Genomic DNA, 20,874 nt, shown 5'->3' with positions numbered 1-20,874 from the left:
TGGTGGCTGCTAATTCGGCACATCTGTAATGGTGCCAGTTTGCCGCGACATGGGCAACTATAGGCTCAAAACGGGGCCTGGCCTGCAGCATCTGGCGTTGCGATCGGCACGTCTGATTAACTTTCCGGGGGTCTTCCCCCCCCCCCCTCCATCCGTGTTTTTAAAATCACCCCACCTCCCCCGGAAAAATAAATCTGAACCGGGTGTGAGTAGCCAGCCACTAGGCACACCAGGCTAAAAACCAGTGATGCCCCCCTTCCACTCTGAAGACCCCCGTTGTCCCGCCCGCACGGGTACCCCCCCCGATCAGCGGTCAACATCTGCCGGGGTTACGAGAACATCTGGGTCTTGAAGTGTTTTCAGCGGATCGGAGGAAGTCCGCACAATCCGAAACCTCGGCAGGTTTCAGCCCCCCCTTGTCTCAGCTTGCTGCAGCTGCTGCCTGAGGCGACCACTGCGGGCTGTTACAACGTGACGGGACATTACGGTCCCGGGCCTCATTGGATCCTGCGCTGGGGACAAAGGCGGAAACCCCACGTAGCTCTGGCCCCCTACACCGAGGAGCGATTAGTTACCGTATCTCATAACGAGGCAACTGAATAAGACTTCAGTTGAATCCCGTTTTATTTGCAGCGTCTGTCTTTTCCCCTTATTTTACTTTCACACACTTGGACACACACATCCACACCGCAGCAGCGGACTAAACCCGAGAGGTTGGCTTCAGGTGTAAGAAACAGTCTGTTGAATGTGAATTGTAGTAGTTTACTTATATTGCTAATAACCAAACCCTAACCCCTGGTGACTTCATTTAGGGATTTTTTTAATTTAATATATATACAATAAAAAAACCCACACACAGTGTTGGTTTTTGAAATCGGCACTTTGTAAATTTTGACACTGGGGTGCAGTGTTATGCATGCAACCGTCCAATCTGCCGCTAGATTGTCCGGTATAAAAACAAAGTGAGGCTGGCCCAGTTTTCCCAGTGGTCCGTGAACGCGCCTCCCGTCGGTTTTGAGTAACCTGCTCCGGTCTGCGTCAACAGCCGCTCCGCCGTGTCCGTCAGTCCGTCCGCTCGTTTGTTTGTCGGGTCGGTTCTGCCGCTGCCCACACAGAGGCCCCGGTGAGTCCACGTCCGCCGTGTTATTAACCTTACTGTCGTTGTTGTTGTTATTATTAGTCTTTGCTAAGTTAAAGGAACTTGCTGAGTGCGCGATAGTTAGCTTAGCCGCATTCAAATGCACCAATAACGTAAATGCGCCCATTATCGGACACTCAACCGTCTGTCGCACTGGTCCCCCCCCCCCCTTCCTCACCACCAAGCAGCCACACAGCCAGACGGTCAGTGTGGAAGCATACCGGGCGTTATTAAAGCCACATTTATTCAGGATGCACACCCCCTCAGCAGCCGGTCATTTGAGCAAAATTACCTTGCTACGGCCGGGCTTTGTGCGGTGGCCGATAATGGAAGCGGGGTTACCGTCCTCGTCAGTAAACCCCCCAGTATGCGAGCAACGGATACATATTAGCTGCTTGTTTTTGAAAGAAAATGACGGATTTGTTTTTTTTGTTTTTTTTCTTAGCTTTTTTTGTCACTGTTTTGTCAGTGGGTTTATTCCCGTGTTCCTCACACGGACTGTCACAGCTAACGAAAACGCTCAAATCTCCTCTGACTGAAGCTGATGTCGCTTAGCTAACGTTAGCTCGGCAGTGTCATATTTTAAAAATGCACGTTGGCTCGATGTGGCAACGAAACCTTAGCCGACCGACGGCGAAGAGACGCCGCTTTCATGCATCTTTCATGCGGGCAGTGTCACACAACACCCGTTAGCTTTTTAACATCAGCCGCCTGCGCCCCACCACCACCACCACCACCACACACACACACACATCGCTCAGTAGTTGTTAGCATCACACATGCTAGCCGCGGCTAACCCAATGCTAACTTAACCTAGCTGTCACCCGAAACAGGTGCTTCACTCAATTACTGCACTAACACACAAACCTGGGGCACTTGCGCTTTACCCGAGTGTTTATTTTGCTTTATACATCTGTTCTACCGCATTTCAGAGGAAAGGCTGGATTACTAACCGGGGAAGCCCAGACCCCCTGGGGGCCCCCAAACCCTCAGGTCCCGTCCATATTATTTGGGTCCACAGTGTTTGATTAACTGCAAATGTGTTTGAAATGTGCACTGCTGAAGTACAACATCAACTCTGACGGGTCCTCCATCCTGTAGTGTTCTCTTGTGAAACTCTGTTTTAGGAATTTCATTCTTTACATTTGTTCTAAAGTTGTTTTTATCCTGTTTTTCACTTGGTTTCTGTGTTTCAAGTAAGTAGCACACAGAAAAGCCCGGCGTGGGTCATATTGATCCATCACAGAATTACTGTAAGGCTGCACCCCACAATTATATTCATTATCAATACGTCTGACAATTATTTTCTTTACGGCTGCAACCATCAGTCATTTCCATTATCGATTTAATCTCCTGATTATATGATTGATTGATCTTTTAGTCTGTAAAATGTAAGAAAAATTTCCATCCCTTTTTCTCTGAACATTTTAATGGTTCCATCTTCACAAATGTGAGGATTACCGGCTTTTATGTTTAATAATTTACGGTTATTTTTAGTTGTGAAGTGCTGGTTTGACAAAACAAACGGTGTGTGGATGCCACTGTGAGCTCTGGGTAATCGTGACGGCATTTCTCACTGTTTTTCTGAATGTTTTCAAAACAGAACAATCAGTGGATTAATCGACAGGGTTTCTGCGGGTCTTGAAATTTCTTAAAAAGCATTGGTTTAATTTCCCTCAAAAAGGAAAAAAAACAGCCTGAGGAGGTCTTCAATTTAATTACAAAAGTCTTAAAATTATTTCCTAGCATGCTGTGGGGAGTAAGGTTAGGTTTAAAAGGCTTTTGTCATTGTTGTTAGAAGAAAAGTGACTGGAAAACTACCAGTTCTGTTGTTCCAGGGCTATGACCTTATGTAAAAGTCATTTGTGGACCTTGAATGTAGTAGTAATTTTTTAATTGGTTAATCTATCCATCCCTTCATTTTCTGCTGCCTGTTCAGGTGACAATGATATTATTGGGTATTATTGCTATAAACAACTGGTAAGTACTGACAAAAAAGTGATAAGTATTAATATATTCATGCACTTGGTAAATAATTCTAGATATTTGATATCTTTCCTACTTTGGCCTTTATGACAGTGAAGCTGGTATTAAATTGCATACTAAGGGGTTTTAATTCAGGTCTTGAAAAATCCTAAATTTAACTTGGTAAATCCTACGGAGACCCTGAATAAAGAAAATAATCAGCAGATTGATTCACAGTGAAAATAATCCTTAGCTGCAGTCCTGTATGAAATAGTTCAGCCAGCTCCACCTGAACCAACTACAACAGTCAAATGTCACTGAAACCTCAATGCATCAGATATAATAATCTAATGATATAATAATGTACAGTATAATAGTATAACACTCACAGGGGACATTTACTGCATTGAGTACTTTCAATACTTTTTTCCTGAGAATACTTCTGTACTTTTAAGTAACATTTTAAATGCAGGACTTTTACTTATGATGGAGTATTTTTACACTTCCTCCACCGCTGTTCATAATGTTTGAGTCACATGAGAAATACTAATTCAGCTCAGCCTGTCCGCACACAGATAACGGTGTAACCGGCTTCACCAGGCTGTAAATTCAGCTAGCGGTTAGTGTTGTAGGTGGAAATCATGTGAATGAACAGAGAGGCTGTTGTCAGTTTAAACTCAGTTTGTATGTGTTGCATATGCTGCAGTTTTTGTGCAAAGCCCAGTGTCAGGTTTCACCAAAATAAACATTTGATATCATCATCACCATAAGAAAAATAAATAAATAAATATTTTCCCCCAGTTTATACAACTCCATCTTTTTTTTTAAAGACTTGATTAATCAAAATAAATTTCCATTTCATCACAATCCAAGTGTAAAAACATTGTAAATGGGAATTATAGTCAAGTCTTGAAGGGAAGGGAAAAACAAAATAGAAACATCGATACATCTGTCAATTCTTTATTTTAGGGCAGCAACTAATCGCCGATTATTTTCTCAATTAATCGGTTGAATTTAAATTTCTAAAAAATAATGAGAAATGCCCGTCACCGTTTCCAAGAGCCCGAGAGACGTCTTCAGATGTGTGTTTTTTTTTTTTTCCATCCAACAGTCCAAAATCAAGACATTCATTTTGCAGTGAAACACGACAAAGAAAAACATTAAAGAAGACAAAACTGGAACCAGCAAATATTTACCATTTTTACTCGAAAAAAGACTGAGACGATTCATAAATTAACAAAATAGTTGCCGGTTAATTTTCTGCCAAGCAACGGTTCGATCTCATTTTCTGCATTTTAAAAAATATCCAAGATGATCAAAGTGGAAACAACTGACCATTCATGGGAACTGGATCATGTTTTATGTGACATGGCCATTAATTATATTATCACTATATTAATTCTTATCATTTCCTTTTAATGTGTGCTGCCGATTTGAAGTGTTCCCATGTTGCTCGTTTTGGTGTCTGTTCAGTTGGGTCAAGGCCACGTGTAACAACTGTACATGCTGGGTGAGCCTTTACCTGGCAGCCGGAGTGACTGTGTCCATACCCGGCTCCCCTCAGCGTGTCAGGTTACCACAGGCTCTCCAGGACTGGTCTCCATGGAGACGGGCAGATGGGGGATAGGACGGAGTTGGATAGTCTGAGGCGGGCGGGCGGGTGGGGGTGTGTGTGTGTGTGTGAGAGTGAGGGAGAAAAAGTTTGGGTGCCCTACTAAGTACTGACTAGAGTGTGTGTGTGTGTGTGTGTGTGTGTGTGTGTGTTCATGGTGATGAGGGAACATTTCACCCACTGCAACAGTGTGACTCACTCGTGTTTTTAACAGTTTTTGGACAAGAATGGAGCTCTGTGGCTCAGAGGAATAAGATGAACCAGGCTTTGGATACACACATACACACACACACAATACTTGTTAGTATATAATTTTTGTTCAAAGATAAATAAACTCAAAGTAAGGTATCAAAAGTATTTATCACTCAGGTAATTTTTATATATTTGTTTGTTTGTCTCCAGTTAGCAGGGGATCTCTAACTAGTTAAAAGCTTTTGCCAAGTTTGCATTATATATAAGCAAACTGGCTCACAAGTGTCAGACGTCAGATTGTCCTTGAATGCACCAGCAGTCTCTGCTGCCAGCTGCATTTCCACACAACAATGAACCTGCAAATGAAACTATGAAAGGACTAGAGCTGCGACAACCTGGTCAATTAATCATTAACTGATGAACAGAAAAGAAATTGGCAACTATTTTTGATGATCGAATAATCAGTTCTTTTTTTTTTCTTTCTTTTTTTTTTTTAAGCAAAAATGCAAGATATTTGCTGGTTCCAGCTTCTCAGATGTGAATATTTAGTGTGTTGTTGTTGTTGTTGTTGTACATGATAGTTAACTGAATATCTTTGGGTTTTAAACAGTTGATCAAATAACACATGCAATTTGAATTTGTGATGCAACTAACAACTGTTTTCCAGTATTGATTAATCTGCCGATTATTTTCTGGATTAATTGTTTAGTCTATAAAAATGTCAAATAGTGAAAAATGTCCATCCCAGTTCCTCAGAGTCCAAGGTGATGTCTTCAGATGTGTTTTGTCCAACCAACAACCCAAAACCCAAACATATTCAGTTTAATATGATATGAGACGGAGAAAAGCTGAACACGGAATTTTTGTTTTTGCCACGTCTGCATAAAAAAATGACTTCAACAAAATAGTTACATGTTATTTTTCTGTCAGCGGACTACGTCACCTTGTGCTGTGGGACATTATTACTGGCGTTTTTCTACATTTTCGACGAAGCGGTTAATCAATAATTTTCAGATTAATCCATAATGGAAATAATCATCAGCTACAGCCCTAAACATGACTACACGTGAACTGTGATGTGATTAATCATCTCAAATAAGCATCAAGTTTTAGTTTTGTCTTGATGTGTAATTGAGACTTCAGTGAGGAGGGATGAAATCTATAATCACTTTTTATTGGCTGAAACTTTTATAGATGCGTCTGCAGACAATTTGTGATACTTATTAACCAAAGGTGGGACTTTGACATAATGATACTGATACAGAAACACACACCTTGTTCTTCGGCTTGACCTGTAAATAAACTGAGGTGGTGACGTAAGGTTTTCTGAGTCACGCCAGCTTTATTTGTCCTCGCGAACAAGTCGCCGAATTCCGGGACACACCCACTTAATACATACAGGTGCGCCCGCGCACACACGCACACCCACACCCACACCCACACACACCCCTAGAAACGCACCAGGCTGAGCAGGTGGGACCGGTGTGCTGTTTAACCACCCTGCTGAGCTGAGGTAGGCAAAACAAAAGGGAGGTTAACGGAGTGAAGCAAAGAATCTCAGTGTTTTTAAGGACATGATGATGATGATGATGATGGTAGAGGAATGGATCTCTGGTATGCAAATGCTTTTTATGTTCAAAAAAATCAAATATTAGACGACAGTATCAGGATCAAAAATCCGGTTTTAGGCGGGCGTAAGTCATATTCTTAGTCTATTTGACTTATTCTTCCTAAATTAAATCACAATTTAGTCAGTTTTATACTCTATTATTAACTGAATTTGAGAACTTAGCAGTTTTACTATGAGTTATCAAAATGTAATTATGGTATCGGCAATTATGATAAAACAATTTGTAATGATATCCATCCCTACTAGAGTATAAATTAAAAAAACAAAACGTATCCTCTCTCTGTCTCTGTCTGTCTCAGGTTAAGGACGGTCTTTACCTGTCGCTGGTCTGTTTGCTGAGTTACTGGTCAACCGTCCTGGTTTGTTCAGTCACTGTTTGTCTGACGAAGGTCTGACTGACTGCGAAGCCTCAATCGATCCTCCCAGTCTCTCCATCTACAGCTGGACTATGGTACAGTAAACACACACACACACACCTTCCGAAGAACCCCTTGAAGTGCTGAACGCCCTTTAGTTTTGGATGAGAGCGTGACAGCTTTCACTTACTGCTTCTGCCATGAACACTTACATGAGCGTGAACGAACGTAATATATGTAGCGGTAGATTCGAGACTCATGTTTTCAGTCATTTTAGTCATTTTCAAAAGGAAACTCTTTAGGAAATTACTGAGACCTTTTTTTGAAAATAATGAACCTAAATATTTTTGACTTGGTTTTAAAGGGCCTTCGTTAGGAACGAATGTGCTTGGGGCTGACAAAACGTTGTTTTTGGGCTTTTTATGAGATTTGTTGACAATTAGAGAAACACAAAAAACCTTCCAGTCTTATCCTTAAATTTTGTTTCCACGCTGCTAATGACGGGGTCCTGCTTGAATACCTTTTACAAAACGGATCGATGTCCTTATCGAGTTCGGATCAGTTGAGCTTCTACAGTGGAGTGATTCTCTCCCGACTGTGTCTGATTTCATTGTTCCAGCTGCCATCTTTTTTCATAGCAGCAGGCATGGCTAGTGTGGTATTTCGTGCCTTTTGACACACAGTATGAAACTTGAAGTACTTGTGAGATTTTCAGGGGTGCAGTGGTGTCTTTGCAGGCGGGTATACTGTGGCTGCCTCCACATTTTATGCATCGGTAATGACAATATAATATTTGATAATATATTACATTCGCAGAGACACTTAAAGAACGCTTCGATATTTTCATTGCACGACTTTTGCTTTACATTCTTTAATAGTGCAATGTTGCTATTTATATAAAAGGAGTGTAAATTATTACCTGCAGCCTTACACCGATGCTCGTCTATGGCTATTTTTAGGTTATGTGGTGAATCCCCCTGATCAGAGGTGGGCCTACTCTGTGTAAAATAAAATACTCGAGGTTTCAAGTAAGTGATCAGTGCTGATTTGTTGTTGTTTTACCACAACAACAAACGAAGCTTTGAAGCCTTTTGTTCATGCCCCCCCCCGGTAGTCACTGATTCTCGGCCTGTAGTCTGGACTGAAGCAAGACTGCAAGCAGCTTTCAGTCTTATGTGACTCACCATTTTTTATTTTTTTTAAACATTTTGAATCAGAGTAAATGCATTGCAGCATCGCTAACAACTGTGCGTACTGTCTGCAGAGTGTATGATGTCTGAGAGCAGCTGCTATGGCCTGCAGCAGCGGTCAGAGCAATGCCGAAACTCTGGAGGGGTTCCACGAGGTGAACTTGGCCTCGCCCACCACACCTGACCTTCAGGTAGGTCAGAGGTCAATCCATTACCTCGTTCTTTAGCACTCTCCTGCCAATATGAAAAAGTTAAAGGGCAAGCCCAGAAAATATGAAAATACTCATATTTTTGTTTTTGTTTTGTTTTTTTAACTACACTGCCTCCAGCATTCATCTTGTCCCCGATAACTCCTTTTGAATACATTTTAATTTTGGAGTCACAAATATTGTAATATGCTCGTCAACAGAACCCTTATTCTTAGCCTGTCTTTCCCGCGTATGATGACTTTCACTGGCCTTATTGGTTCATTGTGTGCGCCGTCCCGCAGAACCAAACGGAGCAGCGCCCCCCTGCCCGTCACAGCACACCGCCCACCTCTCTGTACCGCACCCACTCACTGGGAGCCCCCCCTCCGGGCCTCCCCACCTCCCTGCGGGCTGACCAGCTCCCCACGCAGCCGGTTTACTCCACACCGCGGCACAGCCACAATGGAAGGTAAGGAGAACGCAGAGGGTCCTTTCGACCTTTGGTGACATTTCATCTACCTCCATCATTAAGTCAGAATTTCAGCCTGACTTCTTTTGCGAGTGAAGACTCCCTGTGTAGACCAATCTGCCAGCTGATTTGTGATATATTCTCCCATCACCAACAACAGTGCACTCTTCCTGTTTAGTGTCGTCAATACATTCAACAGGTTTTCCATCATATCCTCCCCAATGACCCACAATTTAAGGGATTAGAGGGTGTTATTGGAATTAATGTCTATAAATTAATAATTTTGTGGTTAACTCTTGCAGAGATTTACATTTGTGTGTTTTAAGGTTCAGTTTTAGTCTTTTTTAAACCACCCCAAACTCAGCATTTCTAACAAAATTCTACTAAAAAATCACAATCAACTTGACATCAGATTAATCTATTGTGGCAGACAGAGCTGAAATGATCAATCAGAAAATTAATCGGCAGCTATTTTGTTGATTGATTAGTCGTTTGTCATTTTTCAAGCAAAACAGGCCAAATGGTTTCTGGTTGCAGCTCCACAAAAGGGAGGATTCGCTGCTTTTCTGTTTAACATCATTGTCACTCGAATACTGTAAATTCAGTATTCAAATAACGGCAGAGTCTCAAATAATAGCCTGGGGGATAAGCCAGCTGGAACAAATACAGGCAGGGTAGAGAAAACATTCAGGGAAACACCTGTAGCTTATTACAACAGCTGACATGGTCAATTCAGCATTATGTATGTTTCCACAGCGCACATTCGTCAGTACAGCAGCAGCGTCATGTTAAACTCACCACTCTGCTCCTCTGAGTTTTGTTTTGCTTTTCTAACAGAAATAATGTTTTCATACTTTAATTATTTCCAGTAGCTTCTTATTTGCCGTACTCCTGATTGATGGTAAGCTACCGTAGGTGACTCTCTTGCTGTAGTGATTTAATTAGTGCTGTGGAAATGGACATTACACTGAATTTATCGAAACAACAGGGAGACATGGAGCGAGTTTGTGTATCAACTGGGGAAAATTGCAAATAGCACCTGACCCAAATACAGCTGTGGTTCTCTCTGCCACTGAGGTAAGTAAAGGCCCCGGCCGCTATTTGAGAATTTATGATACACTTGAGTTTTGCAATAAGTTTTGGGAGTTTTTAGACAGAACAAGTCATTTATAGGTTTCACCTTGGGGCATCCTAAATATATATAACGTTACATATAGAGAGATAGAAACAAAAACCCACGGGGAAATGAGCGAAAGGGTCTTTGCATGTGAAAGAGCCAGTCAACACTCACTCTAACATGTTTGTAGATTCTCGTTCACAAATACTTTGGCCAAAGCCTTGAAGAGAGAATTTTTTTCCCCTCCCCCAATCAGCTTTAATCCAAAACTTACCACTGTTGTTTCCATGGTAACAATGCACAGTGTGCCAGGCCTGGAGGCCGAGTCTGCCGAGGGCAACTTCCTGTCCGGAGAGGACGGGGAGGACTGCAGCGCTTTGAGCGACAGCCTGTCGCGGCTTCGCAGCCCGTCGGTGATGGAGGTCCGGGAGAAAGGATACGAGAGGTTGAAGGAGGAGCTGGCCAAGGCCCAGAGGGTAGGACACACATGTGCACACACACACACACACACACACACACACACACACCTTAACTCGAACGAATTCATTTAAAATTGAATGTGAGTGTGAGCAGTTGGACATGAGTTAGTGTGTGTGTGTGTGTGTGTGTGTGTGTGTGTGTGTGTGTGTGTGTGAGAGAGAAACTTCACTGCATCTCTCCACGGCGCTCACTACTTAGATTGACATGTAATTTTCCATATTTTATTTAAATGCATTAAACAAAATTTTTTTTTTTTTTTTTTTGGTTAAATTTCGTTTGTGATTTTAAAGCCCCTTTTACTTTAATCAGACAACAGTTGAACAGGTTGGACTCATGTCTGAATAAGCAACATGACACATGTGTGAGTTGAACGCCGTCAGATAAACATAAAGGCTCCAAGGGTAAACATGCAGAGAGACGCGTGTCATGTCCTGCCTTCTACAATCACTGTAATAAACCTGTCATTCTCTCCTATGGAAGATCAGTCAGTTTAACAAACCAGGAAACACTGTAAAAGAACCAGTTCTAGGTTGTTGAGGAAATCGATCTTCTCAGATCAGATCAATCTATTAAAAACTGTTCTGCAATGACAGTTTAAACTGATTTTAAACTGATCTGAAAATATGTCGGTAGCTTCACTGTTAGAAGCGGTGGCGTCCGTCCTTCGTGCTCACCGTAGGCATTAAGGCTTCAGCGGCAAAATCCGTTTTAAGTCAACCAGTGATGTCTTCATCCAAGCTATAACTTTTTTTTTTTTTTTTTTTTTAAACACAACCCTCTCTGCTCTAAATGTCACCAGAGAATGGAGCCTGTTTCTGTAAATGTGCTGTTATGTATGAATGAAACCGTGTAACATTAATATAAAAGTCGTCTGTCTGAATTACAGAAAGCCGTCACTTTAAGAAATAAAGGTTCCGTATCCGTTTCTTAAAAGGGCTTAAAACGGACACAGTGGTTCATTCCTCAAACACATTTCACTCATTTTTATTTCTTCATCTCTTTGTTTGCTGTTGTCATGCTATGATTTTACTCATGTTCATTTTTCGGTTGTTTTTCTGTTGTGGTGTTTTCTGCTTTTTGGTGTGTGTGTGTGTGTGTGTGTGTGTGTGCGTAAGGAGCTGCTGTTGAAGGATGAGGAGTGTGAGAGGTTGTCTAAAGTCAGAGACCAGCTCAGCCAGGAGCTGGAGGAGCTCACCGCCAGTCTCTTCCAGGTCGGTCCGCCTCTCCTCCGTCTGTCAGTCTCCTCTGCTTCCTGTTTCCTGTTTCCCTTCCTCCTGAGGCAGCGGCCAGACAGAAACTGGACAAAAAAAGAAAGAGAGAGAAAACGATTGACACATGATTTGCCGCTCTCAATTCTTTGGCTGCAGAAAATGTGAAACAGGCGTGACGGCTCCAGCAGACCGTTGGGAAGTGTAATGTCCATGTAACTACTTATGGTTTCATAGTGACATCCAAGCCTCTCGGGTTCTTTTTCTCGACCCTGCATCAAGGCATTTTTAAAAAGGAACTAGTATGGCTGTTTTTTTCCATGGGCCTGGTGCTGCCGTCACTTTAACAGTTTGACGAAAAAGGCACTGTTACATATTCTGCGACTGTAAGGGGCTTGACTGAATCCCTGTGGACTGGAGTTTAGTTTCAGTCCTCTGCTGCTGTTCGTACATTCACATTCAACCTTATTGTACTGTTTACCGATCGCTTTAGAGCCATATCGGAGTGTGGGAGAAATAACCCCTTAGCTTCATATATTCATCACTAAATATTGATTATATTATCATTAGCAATTTTCCGTATCTGTATGTATCCATAGATGTTTCCGTTTATTGTCATCAGTATTAAGTTTTAAAAACAGCATTCGACTGATTTTAACCTTGTCAGATGTTAGAAGTGAAACCATGACAGTGTCCAACATTGTCATGATGGTCAGTTTAAAAGAAATGACCAATATTGATGCACCAGAGCCAGAGATGTCGTGGTTTTTTATTTTTTTTTAAATTCCACACATTCTTCCTACATTATCCACAATGCAACCCCACCGCCCACAGTTCGGTCAGAGATTCAGGTGTGTTGTGCCAGTAGCAGCTAACGTATCCCGGAGCCTGGAGCGTGCAGCAGAGATGAGGAGCAGGCGACAGAGGTCTGGTGAGCTTCAGCCCAGTCCCACACTGGGGCTGAAGACTACAAGTTGAGGACATTTACCAGACTTCACTTAGCTCCCTGTGGAGACACTAAAGGCTTCATACTACTGTTTTCACTTAGGCAGTCGTACTCCCCAACACCGGGAAATACACTTTGATGTGTAAAAACGAGAGCTGCAATGATTAATCGATTTTAAAACAAAATTAACCTGCCACTAGTTTGATCATTGATAATTTTTCAAGCAAAAATGCCAAACATTGGATGGTTCCAGGTTCTTAAATGTGAGAATTTGTTGCTGTTTTGGTCTTGGAGCGTTTTGAACCGTCGGTCAGGGAAGTGACCAAGTAATTCATTCATTAATCATTAAAGAAAATAATCATTAGTTGCAGCCGTTGTAAAATCGGTGGAGTTACGATTTAAGTTTGGGAGTTCTACCAGTTTTTGGATCTCTAGCACCATGTGTCCCCAAACATGAATACATGCAGTAATGTGCTGGAGTTTTTGGCACTAAACGTAAAGTGAGGATGCCTTCAAAAATAATGCAAATGAATGGTTTTTATTTATCAATGAATTTCATCCAAAGTGCAGTAAAGAGAAAAACCCTCTATCAATATTTGGTGTGACCCTCCTTTGCCTTTAAAACAGCACCAGTTCTCCTCATCTTGCATCTCGCATCTTGGAGAACTTGCCCCAGTTCTTCTGTGGATTTAGTCTGTGTCAGTGTCTCCCGTCTCTTCACGTGATCCCAGACTGGCTCCACGATGCTGAGATCAGGGCTCTGTGGGGGCCAGACCACCTGTTGCAGGACTCCCTGTTCTTCTTGTCTCTGAAGACAGTTCTTCCTGCTTCAGAATGAATTTGCAGCTGATCAGATCCAATGTGATGGATAACGATCTAACCACCTAAAGTGGGTGAAATTTGATGTTTGGGTTCAAGGAGCAGACTGAATCTGTCCGGCCGGCCTTCAAAACATGTTGTTGCTTTTCTCTTCGCATTTCTCCTCCTTGTTCTTGTCTCAATTTTACCTTTGTCTCATAGATGTGCTGGGATTATATCTGTGTGTGTGTGCTCTGTTTTTATTGATTGATTTTATTTTATTTTTTATCTCTGTAGCCTGTATACATTTATGCAACAAACACTTTTATAATATTTATTTTAGAGTGAAGTGTTCATTTTAATATGCCTTGAGCTTATGGAGATTGAAAAATTAATCCCAAAAAATGTGTGTGTGTGTGTGTGTGTGTTTTTCCAGGAAGCCCACAAAATGGTCAGAGAAGCAAATGTCAAACAGGCAAATGCTGAAAAGCAACTGAAAGAAGCTCTGGGCAAGGTAACGACACTGAACACTCACACAATGCAAAGCTTCCTCTCAGCACGAGGCTCATGTTAAATTACAGTTAAGGGCTCGTATCCATCAAGCGCCTCAGAGGAGGAAATCGCTCCTAACTGGACAGAAAATTCTCAAAATGATGTATTTTTTTCTTTGTCTTCCTTGTGCGACTGGAAGAAAGAGAATTTTATTAACTTTCCTAACTTAGGAAATCACTCCTGTCTCAGCCAGAATTTAAGAGAGCTGCATAGGAGTCCTCTCATGTCAGGAGTCGCTAGGAGACGACGTTCAGACAGATGCTCCACAAGAGGAGACATGTCCTCACCACGTTACTCGTTTTTGGAAACGGGGAAAATACAACAGTGCAACAGTCAGAACCGAAGTCGTAAATCCAATTCAAACCGAAATAAATTATCATTTTTTTTAATTTCGAATAATAGCAAGACTCTAATTTTTGAGAAATATGTTCATATTGTCAGTTTTGGCACATTTCCCGTGACCGGGTGTAGTAGGGGAATCGGACGGTGGAAGAGAAGATGGGGCCACAGCCAGCCAGATGATTTATAGATGTTTTTAAAATTGTGTGACTCGCTTGCTAATGTTAATAAACAGTTTACAAATACAATCTGTCTTTTCACTTACATCTTTATTGGCAAAAGTTTTGGAACGTGAAATAATGACAGTAACAAAAAACTGGGACATTCATTCACAATTCATTTCATCATTCGCACAGTCCTGATGATGGATGTAATTGCAGCTCTGTTCAGATGTCGCCATTTTGAGTCTCGTATAATGTCTGTTTTTCCCATTTTTCTTCCAGTTGTGCTGCTTGTAGCCTCTAGATGTGTGTCAGCTTTTCCATTCAGGGGATTTCAACGAATATTAGCCATTGGTCCTCTGGTTGCCGGCACTACCTGCCCCCAGTCCCTCGTCACAGTATTTTGGCCAAATATCTGTCGCTTTCTGAGAAAAATGAGAGCTTAAGTCTCATACCTCTTATAGACACTTTGTATCCTAAAAAAAAAAAAAAATTGCTGCTGTTTTCAATTTCGAATTGTACCAGTGTTTGTCAACATGTTGTCACCGTGTGGAGCTCTCCTTAATATGAGCAGGGATAGGAATCCTTTCCTAAGTTAAGAAAGTTTTCACTTCTAGGCCTAAAAGTAGGAACAAATATGTGTCACTCTGAGATTTTTTTTTGGCCAGTTGTGTAGGACTGATTTTCATACTCCGAAACTGTTTAATACCTGCCCTGAGCCGTCACTTCCTCCCTCTCCTCCTCCTCCTCCTCCTCTTCAGATCGACGTGCTACAGGCGGAGGTCCAGGCCCTGAAGACGCTGGTGCTCTCCTCCCCCACCTCCCCCGTGGGCGAGCTCCCATCGGCAGGATCGGGAGGAGGTGGCGTGAAGACGCCCTTCAGGAAGGGCCACAGCAGGAACAAGAGCACCTCCTCTGCCATCCTGGGGACACAGCCCGACCCGTCGGCCACGCAGCCCATCGTTCGGGAGTGTAGAGAGGTGGGAGCGTTTTCTGAACCCGGCTTCTCAAAAAAGAGGATTTGCTACTTTTCCTTGTCATGTTTGGGTTTTTAACCTGTGAAATAGTTTTACAAGTTTTTGACTAAACAATCAGTTAATCGATAAGGAAAATAATTATTAGTTGCGGCCTTAAATTGTATTATTGACAAAAAAGTGACATAAATGTAAATAAACTGACATTTTATTTCACATTGTAAGTGGTAAATAACTCGACTCCTCATCGTCCCTGCTTGTTTTTATTGATGCACACCACACTTTGGGTTGTATGACCATGTAACGGGTGTTAAATTGCATTCTGTGTGGTATTAAAAAGATCTTAAAGCGTGTTAAATTTGACTTGGCCAGCTTTGTAGAAAACCCCTGTGTATGACGGTAGCCGCTGTTGTTGGAGATGCAGGTGGACAGTCAGCTGTTCAGCGAGTTCAAGGCGTGGAAGGAGGAGCCGACGCTCGAGCGGAGCTGCTGCTTCCTGGAGAGAGTTTACCGCGAGGACATCTACCCCTGCCTCACCTTCAGCAAGAGCGAGGTACAGAGAGACGCGGGCAAAGGTTTCGCTTGAAGGTAGCTCGCAGAGTTTTTTTATGATGGCCGGCAGCGCTATGGAGCGAGCGCGCAAAGGCACTAATATCCCAAAATATTCAAAGAAGAAAATGCATTCAACGTGTTTGTCGGGCATCAAGGATACATAGAATGTGTTCTGGTGACATTAAAAACTAAAACTCCCCAGGGCTTTTTTAAAAGATGAATTTGGTGAACTTTGTCATTGGGTTACCGTTCAACCTGTCTGCCGTATAGATCTGCATTATGATCAATCAGCATGGGAGTCCGTGGCCGGTACTGATATGATAACTGATCGTATTTACGGTAAAGGCGATATTTTTAGATTGCCAGGTTTCTTTGGGGAACCGTGATTTTGGTGAGTTGTAGTCAACAAAAACTAAAGACATTATATTCTGGTTTATGTCAGTGAAATTTTATTCTCTTTTCCGTCATATGCTTTTCATTTTTATGTCTTCTAAGCATTTGTTATTTCTAAGCAGGGTTACTGGTGTCGTTCTCGTTTACTGCGCGGTTAGTGGAAAACCGTGTCCCTGTGACTCTGCTCTGCAGAGAAACAACAGAGTGAATCCAGTTCTCATTGTGAACTCTGAACCTGCTCTCTTTAGCGTTAGCATTAGCATTAGCACAGCTACCTGTTCTCCCCACTACAGAGCAGCTGATCATTCAGAGGCTGATTCACTCACCTCTGATCTGAAATACTCTTCGCTGTCCTGATAATGTCGAACATGTAGAGGAAGATTTAAATGGCTGCCTGTCAACATTAACCCTGGAACATACTCATTCCTACTGATAAGTGACAAGTGATCTTTTGTTACGTCAGCTTTTTATATAAATATCGCCGTGCTGCCTGCATGTTGTCGTAGCTTGTCTCAGCTGTTTTGTTGCTGCTTCTTGTCTAATTCTCAGTGGATTGTAGATGAATTTAACCCATGAATGTTTAACCAGGAACCGGAAACAGAAGGTTACTGAACGTACGGTGCTTCCTATTAACGGCAGTGCAACAAGTCAAGCCGCTAAATCGGCGTCTGAACGGGAGAAATTTTGGGGCGGCTGTTGAGGCCTCGTATTAACTGCAAATAAACTTTGAAAGACATCTTTGCACAAAACGAGGACACTGGATTCTGTCCTCCATCACTTCCACTGAAAAGACATTAGGAAGGGAACTGGGAACTGCCCAGTATGAACAGGGGGAATGAAAAACCTCTTTATGTTCATATGTACATGTGAAAACTTGTCTGTCTTAAAACCCTTTAATGTCCTCTCTTCTCTTCTGTCCTATCACGTCTGCTACTGCCCTCTGCTGCCCTCCACTGTCATTGATTGTCCTTCATTGTCCTCTCCTGTCCTCCTGACCTTTCCTCCTCCTCCTGTCTCTTGTCCCTCAGCTGGGTTCAGCCATCTTGGAGGCCGTGGAGCAGAACACGCTCAGCGTGGAGCCGGTCGGTTTCCAGCCGCTGCCTGTGGTCAAAGCCTCGGCGGTGGAGTGTGGAGGACCAAAGTGAGACCCACCGCACTCACACACACTCACACTCATAAACTCTTGCTCCTCTTCATCAAGCTTTCACTGCTTCATCATCATCTCTTCATCTTCCCTCAATTTCCTCCTCTAGTGGACGAAGGGCCGAGCTGGTCACGTAAGTCTGACTCTCTCCCTCCCTCGCTCTCTCTCTCGCTGTCTCCCATCAGCATTTTTTAATCTCTCTCGACCCCCGCTTGGCTCTTCCGAACACCACCTCCACCCCCTGGTGACTCATAACAATCCTTCCTTCAATCCTTCCTTTCTTCTGTCCAGGTTTATTAAAGAGATCCTGATGAGACAAACCTTGATTAAATGTTTAGCAGTCATCCCTCTTTCCTTCCTTCCTTCCTTTGCTCCCTCCTTGCTTCCTCCAGTCATAGTATTAGTCCTATATACCTTGTTTTGGTTGATAGTTTCTGGACAAATTCAGTTTTCCTCCTGTTGAAATACAAGGAAAAACCCATAAATGTCTTCCCGTCTGTCCTCTCTCTGTCTGTCTCTCTTTCATAGAAAATGTGCCCTCAGCGGTCAGACCAAAACCTGTAAGCACAGAATCAAGTTTGGAGATTCGTCCAACTATTACTACGTGTCTCCCTACTGTAGATACCGAGTGAGTACGAACACACACACAGACCCGGACTGCAGATGCTGTAAAAATGTTAACTAAAACGTGATTTCCAGCAAGACCACGGTCATTTTAAACATTTTCTCACTCTGACATCTGCAGGACGAAAAGCAGCACTGCAAAGAGCAGTGTCATAAATACATTTTGCAAGGTTGAAAACAGTGGTTCCCGTTTTCTTTAGGGCCAGTGTTTTACATGTGACGATATTTTATGCCTCATCTTTTGCTGTGACGTCATATCATGGGAAATTAAGAGGCTTCAGAACCTGCTTGAGAATGATCCCATTTTTAAGTTTTCTTCAGTATCACATTAATCCAGTGACAGATGTCTGTACATCCATGGCTACACTGCAAACAGGAGCTGCTAATGGCTCATTTGGCATATTTTTATTGGTTCAAGTTTGCCAAAATGTGAAGAAATATAGGCTTATTTTATTTTATTTTATTTATTTTAAAAAGTATGAGTACCAACCTGTAGCTGACATTAGAACAGCACATTTGATGAGGTTTCACAGGATCTTGCTCTCAAGGCTTTTGTGTCACATTGGTTCCCAAATAGGCCTCTATGTCAGTTTTAGCAGGTTTCCGTCTGTCAGATCAGCAAAAGCATTTCAATTTAATCAGTTTTCACACACAAGTCAAATTTTTACCGAGCTGAGGGGGGGAAAAAAAAAACCTCAGAGATCCACTCTAAAATACAAGGACCCCGCTCTGGACAGGATTTAAATTAAAGGAGGACCGGTGAGTTCACAGGAAAAACAGTGGGTGATTGTGGCTGTAATTACTACTGCGGGTGGGGGGTTGGAAAATTACCCGCATACATGCTCCGGGCGGGATTAAACTCAGACCAGAGCAGATAACGTTAAAATCACCCCATAACCCCCAGAGGCGTAAATCCAGAATCAGAGATTCCTCCTCTTCACGGTTCCAGAGTTGATTTTCAGTTCTGTTCGATGTTTGTTAAAATCCAAACTCGTACATGTACAGTAGCTTTACATCACTTCTGCGAGAACCCCAGATTCAATGAGGATCAGTCTGCTTCCTCTCTGTGCAGACGTCGGTCATGAGCTGCGTGAACTGAAGCTTCGTGTAGCGACCTGAGTTGTCAGCAGAAGTCGTCTGATCGGTTTCACAAACGCTAGATTCAAACTGCCGATTGGTTCGTGGTGTTTTCATGGAAACTGCAACGGTATTTGTTTGTCTCTGTCTGTTTCTCAGATCACAGCAGTGTGTAATTTCTTCACCTACATTCGCTACATCCACCAAGGGCTGGTCAAACAGCAGGACGGTGAGACACACACACACACACACTTGTACTTCTCTTTGTCAGGACACTCATTGACATAATGCATTGTGCTAGCCCCTAACCTGAACCTTATTCTAACCTGAACCCTAAAACCACGTCTTAACCCTCAAACAGCCCTTTGAAGTTGGGGCGATAAATGTCCTCACTCCCAAAGTCTAAAACTCAAACTGGTTGTTGTTGTTTCCTTGTGTGAAAACTGTGTTTCGAACGGCGCCGTCCTTTTCTTTTGCCATGGGCCTGATTTGAGTAATCTTTATGGTTCTTCAGATGCAGTGGGAACGCAAACAGGAATGTTCAGAAGGGACTTTTAGTCCCTAGTTTAGTACCTGGTCCCTCTTGTTCCATAGCTCCTGCAACATTTTGGTCAAAGAAGGGCTGTAGACATAACAGTAGCACATTATTGTTCCAGTCTGTTATATCCCAATCATTTCTTGAAAGAACCATGTAGTTTGGCACTAATCCCAGGGAAAATAAAAACACATTTCAGAGTTTGTTAAATCACTTGTTTTGAGTTTATTATTGATTACCAGAGGACTTTCCGTTAAAGAAATAGCTCCATTTAAAATCCCCAGTAAATACTTTTTATTCATTCATTCATTTTTGGAAACCTGGTGTTTCTCTCTGCCGTGGGTTTTTAGCGGAGCAGATGTTCTGGGAGGTGATGCAGCTTCGCCGGGAAATGTCCTTCGCAAAGCTCGGCTACTACAAAGACCAGCTGTGATGGACAGCCTCGCCCTCCAATCACAGCAGACTCTCTCCTGAAGCCCCGCCCACCACCGGTTCCGGCTTTCCTCCCCTCATCCGGTCATTCCAGGAAACCCCCCCCCCCTCGCGTGAGTGTGTTTGTGTGTGAGAGAGAATAACTGGTTGTTTTCAATCATCACAAAAGACTGACAGACTGTGACGTCCGATGTCGTTACCGATCTGGAGTTTTGGTGAGTTCCTGCTCAGAGGTTGATTCCAAAACGTGCCGTTTCCTTTATTGAAACATGTAACGCTCCATTATATAAAGACAACTGGCATGAAAAGAGGAGCTAAAAATGATATATGTTGGCGTTTAAACTCATGTGAGGAGCTTTGACTTTTGCTTTTTTCTCTCCCCACTCAAAAATATAATTAAAGGGAAAAAAAAAACAACCCAAAACATACCGAAACCTTCAATCATTAAAACAGACCGAACACAGCGAAATTCCTCTTGTCAGATTAAGGAGAATCAGAGCCACTGGGTCTGAGATTTAGGCAAAGAATATAATTTAAGTATTTTCTTTAAAAAGTTGTCGTACTGTGAGTAAAGCCATGAAACACGGACAAAATTAATGTAAAAGTGAAAATAATTTTATGAGGAGAAACTTGTAAACTTAAAACAAAGTTAAATTTTACAAGACAGTTAACGCTGTTGTAGCAAAGAGGTGAGAAATTACCTTCTCATAAAATCACAATTTCAAACATTTTCATGACTAGTTTTTAATGACTTTATTCCCTGATGATCAGTTCACTTTTCTCAAATTTCTACTTTCATTTT

At 42.4% G+C, this 20,874-nt stretch overlaps 1 protein-coding gene across 6 annotated transcripts; it reads left to right on the top strand.

Annotated features, from left to right (window-relative positions):
* The first annotated feature begins 995 nt into the window (after positions 1-995).
* On the top strand, positions 996-20,870 carry LOC120797415 (RAB3A interacting protein (rabin3)). 6 transcript variants are annotated; one of them, XM_040141066.1, is made up of 14 exons: positions 996-1,123; positions 6,837-6,988; positions 8,158-8,274; positions 8,574-8,740; positions 10,162-10,333; positions 11,453-11,548; positions 13,726-13,803; positions 15,103-15,321; positions 15,740-15,868; positions 17,289-17,401; positions 17,514-17,537; positions 17,933-18,032; positions 19,265-19,334; positions 19,999-20,870. In XM_040141066.1, exons 3-14 carry the CDS (start codon positions 8,185-8,187, stop codon positions 20,112-20,114), a joined length of 1,374 nt encoding a protein of 457 aa, XP_039997000.1. In that variant the 5' UTR covers positions 996-1,123; positions 6,837-6,988; positions 8,158-8,184; the 3' UTR covers positions 20,115-20,870. The 6 variants fall into 6 exon arrangements, 4 of the variants coding, with proteins under 4 accessions (XP_039997000.1, XP_039997015.1, XP_039997010.1 ...); XM_040141081.1 differs by having other exon boundaries at positions 19,991-20,870; XR_005708521.1 differs by lacking the exon at positions 19,999-20,870 and having other exon boundaries at positions 15,688-15,868.
* Positions 20,871-20,874: the final 4 nt, after the last annotated feature.

Source organism: Xiphias gladius, chromosome 2 (genome assembly GCF_016859285.1).
Source record: "Xiphias gladius isolate SHS-SW01 ecotype Sanya breed wild chromosome 2, ASM1685928v1, whole genome shotgun sequence".
In the NCBI taxonomy this organism is placed as follows: domain Eukaryota; kingdom Metazoa; phylum Chordata; class Actinopteri; order Istiophoriformes; family Xiphiidae; genus Xiphias; species Xiphias gladius.
Note: the sequence above shows the minus strand (reverse complement) of the source record. Positions and strands in the feature narration are given on the sequence as shown.

What these genes read in the sequence shown, in the direction of transcription:
- LOC120797415 (XM_040141066.1), top strand. Translation starts at nt 8,185, where the DNA reads ATGGCCTGCAGCAGCGGTCAGAGCAATGCCGAAACTCTGGAGGGGTTC. An exon ending in TCACCGCCAGTCTCTTCCAG is followed by an intron (nt 11,549 to 13,725) that starts GTCGGTCCGCCT and finishes GTGTTTTTCCAG; the next exon opens with GAAGCCCACAAAATGGTCAG. An exon ending in GCTGGTCAAACAGCAGGACG is followed by an intron (nt 19,335 to 19,998) that starts GTGAGACACACA and finishes TTAGCGGAGCAG; the next exon opens with ATGTTCTGGGAGGTGATGCA.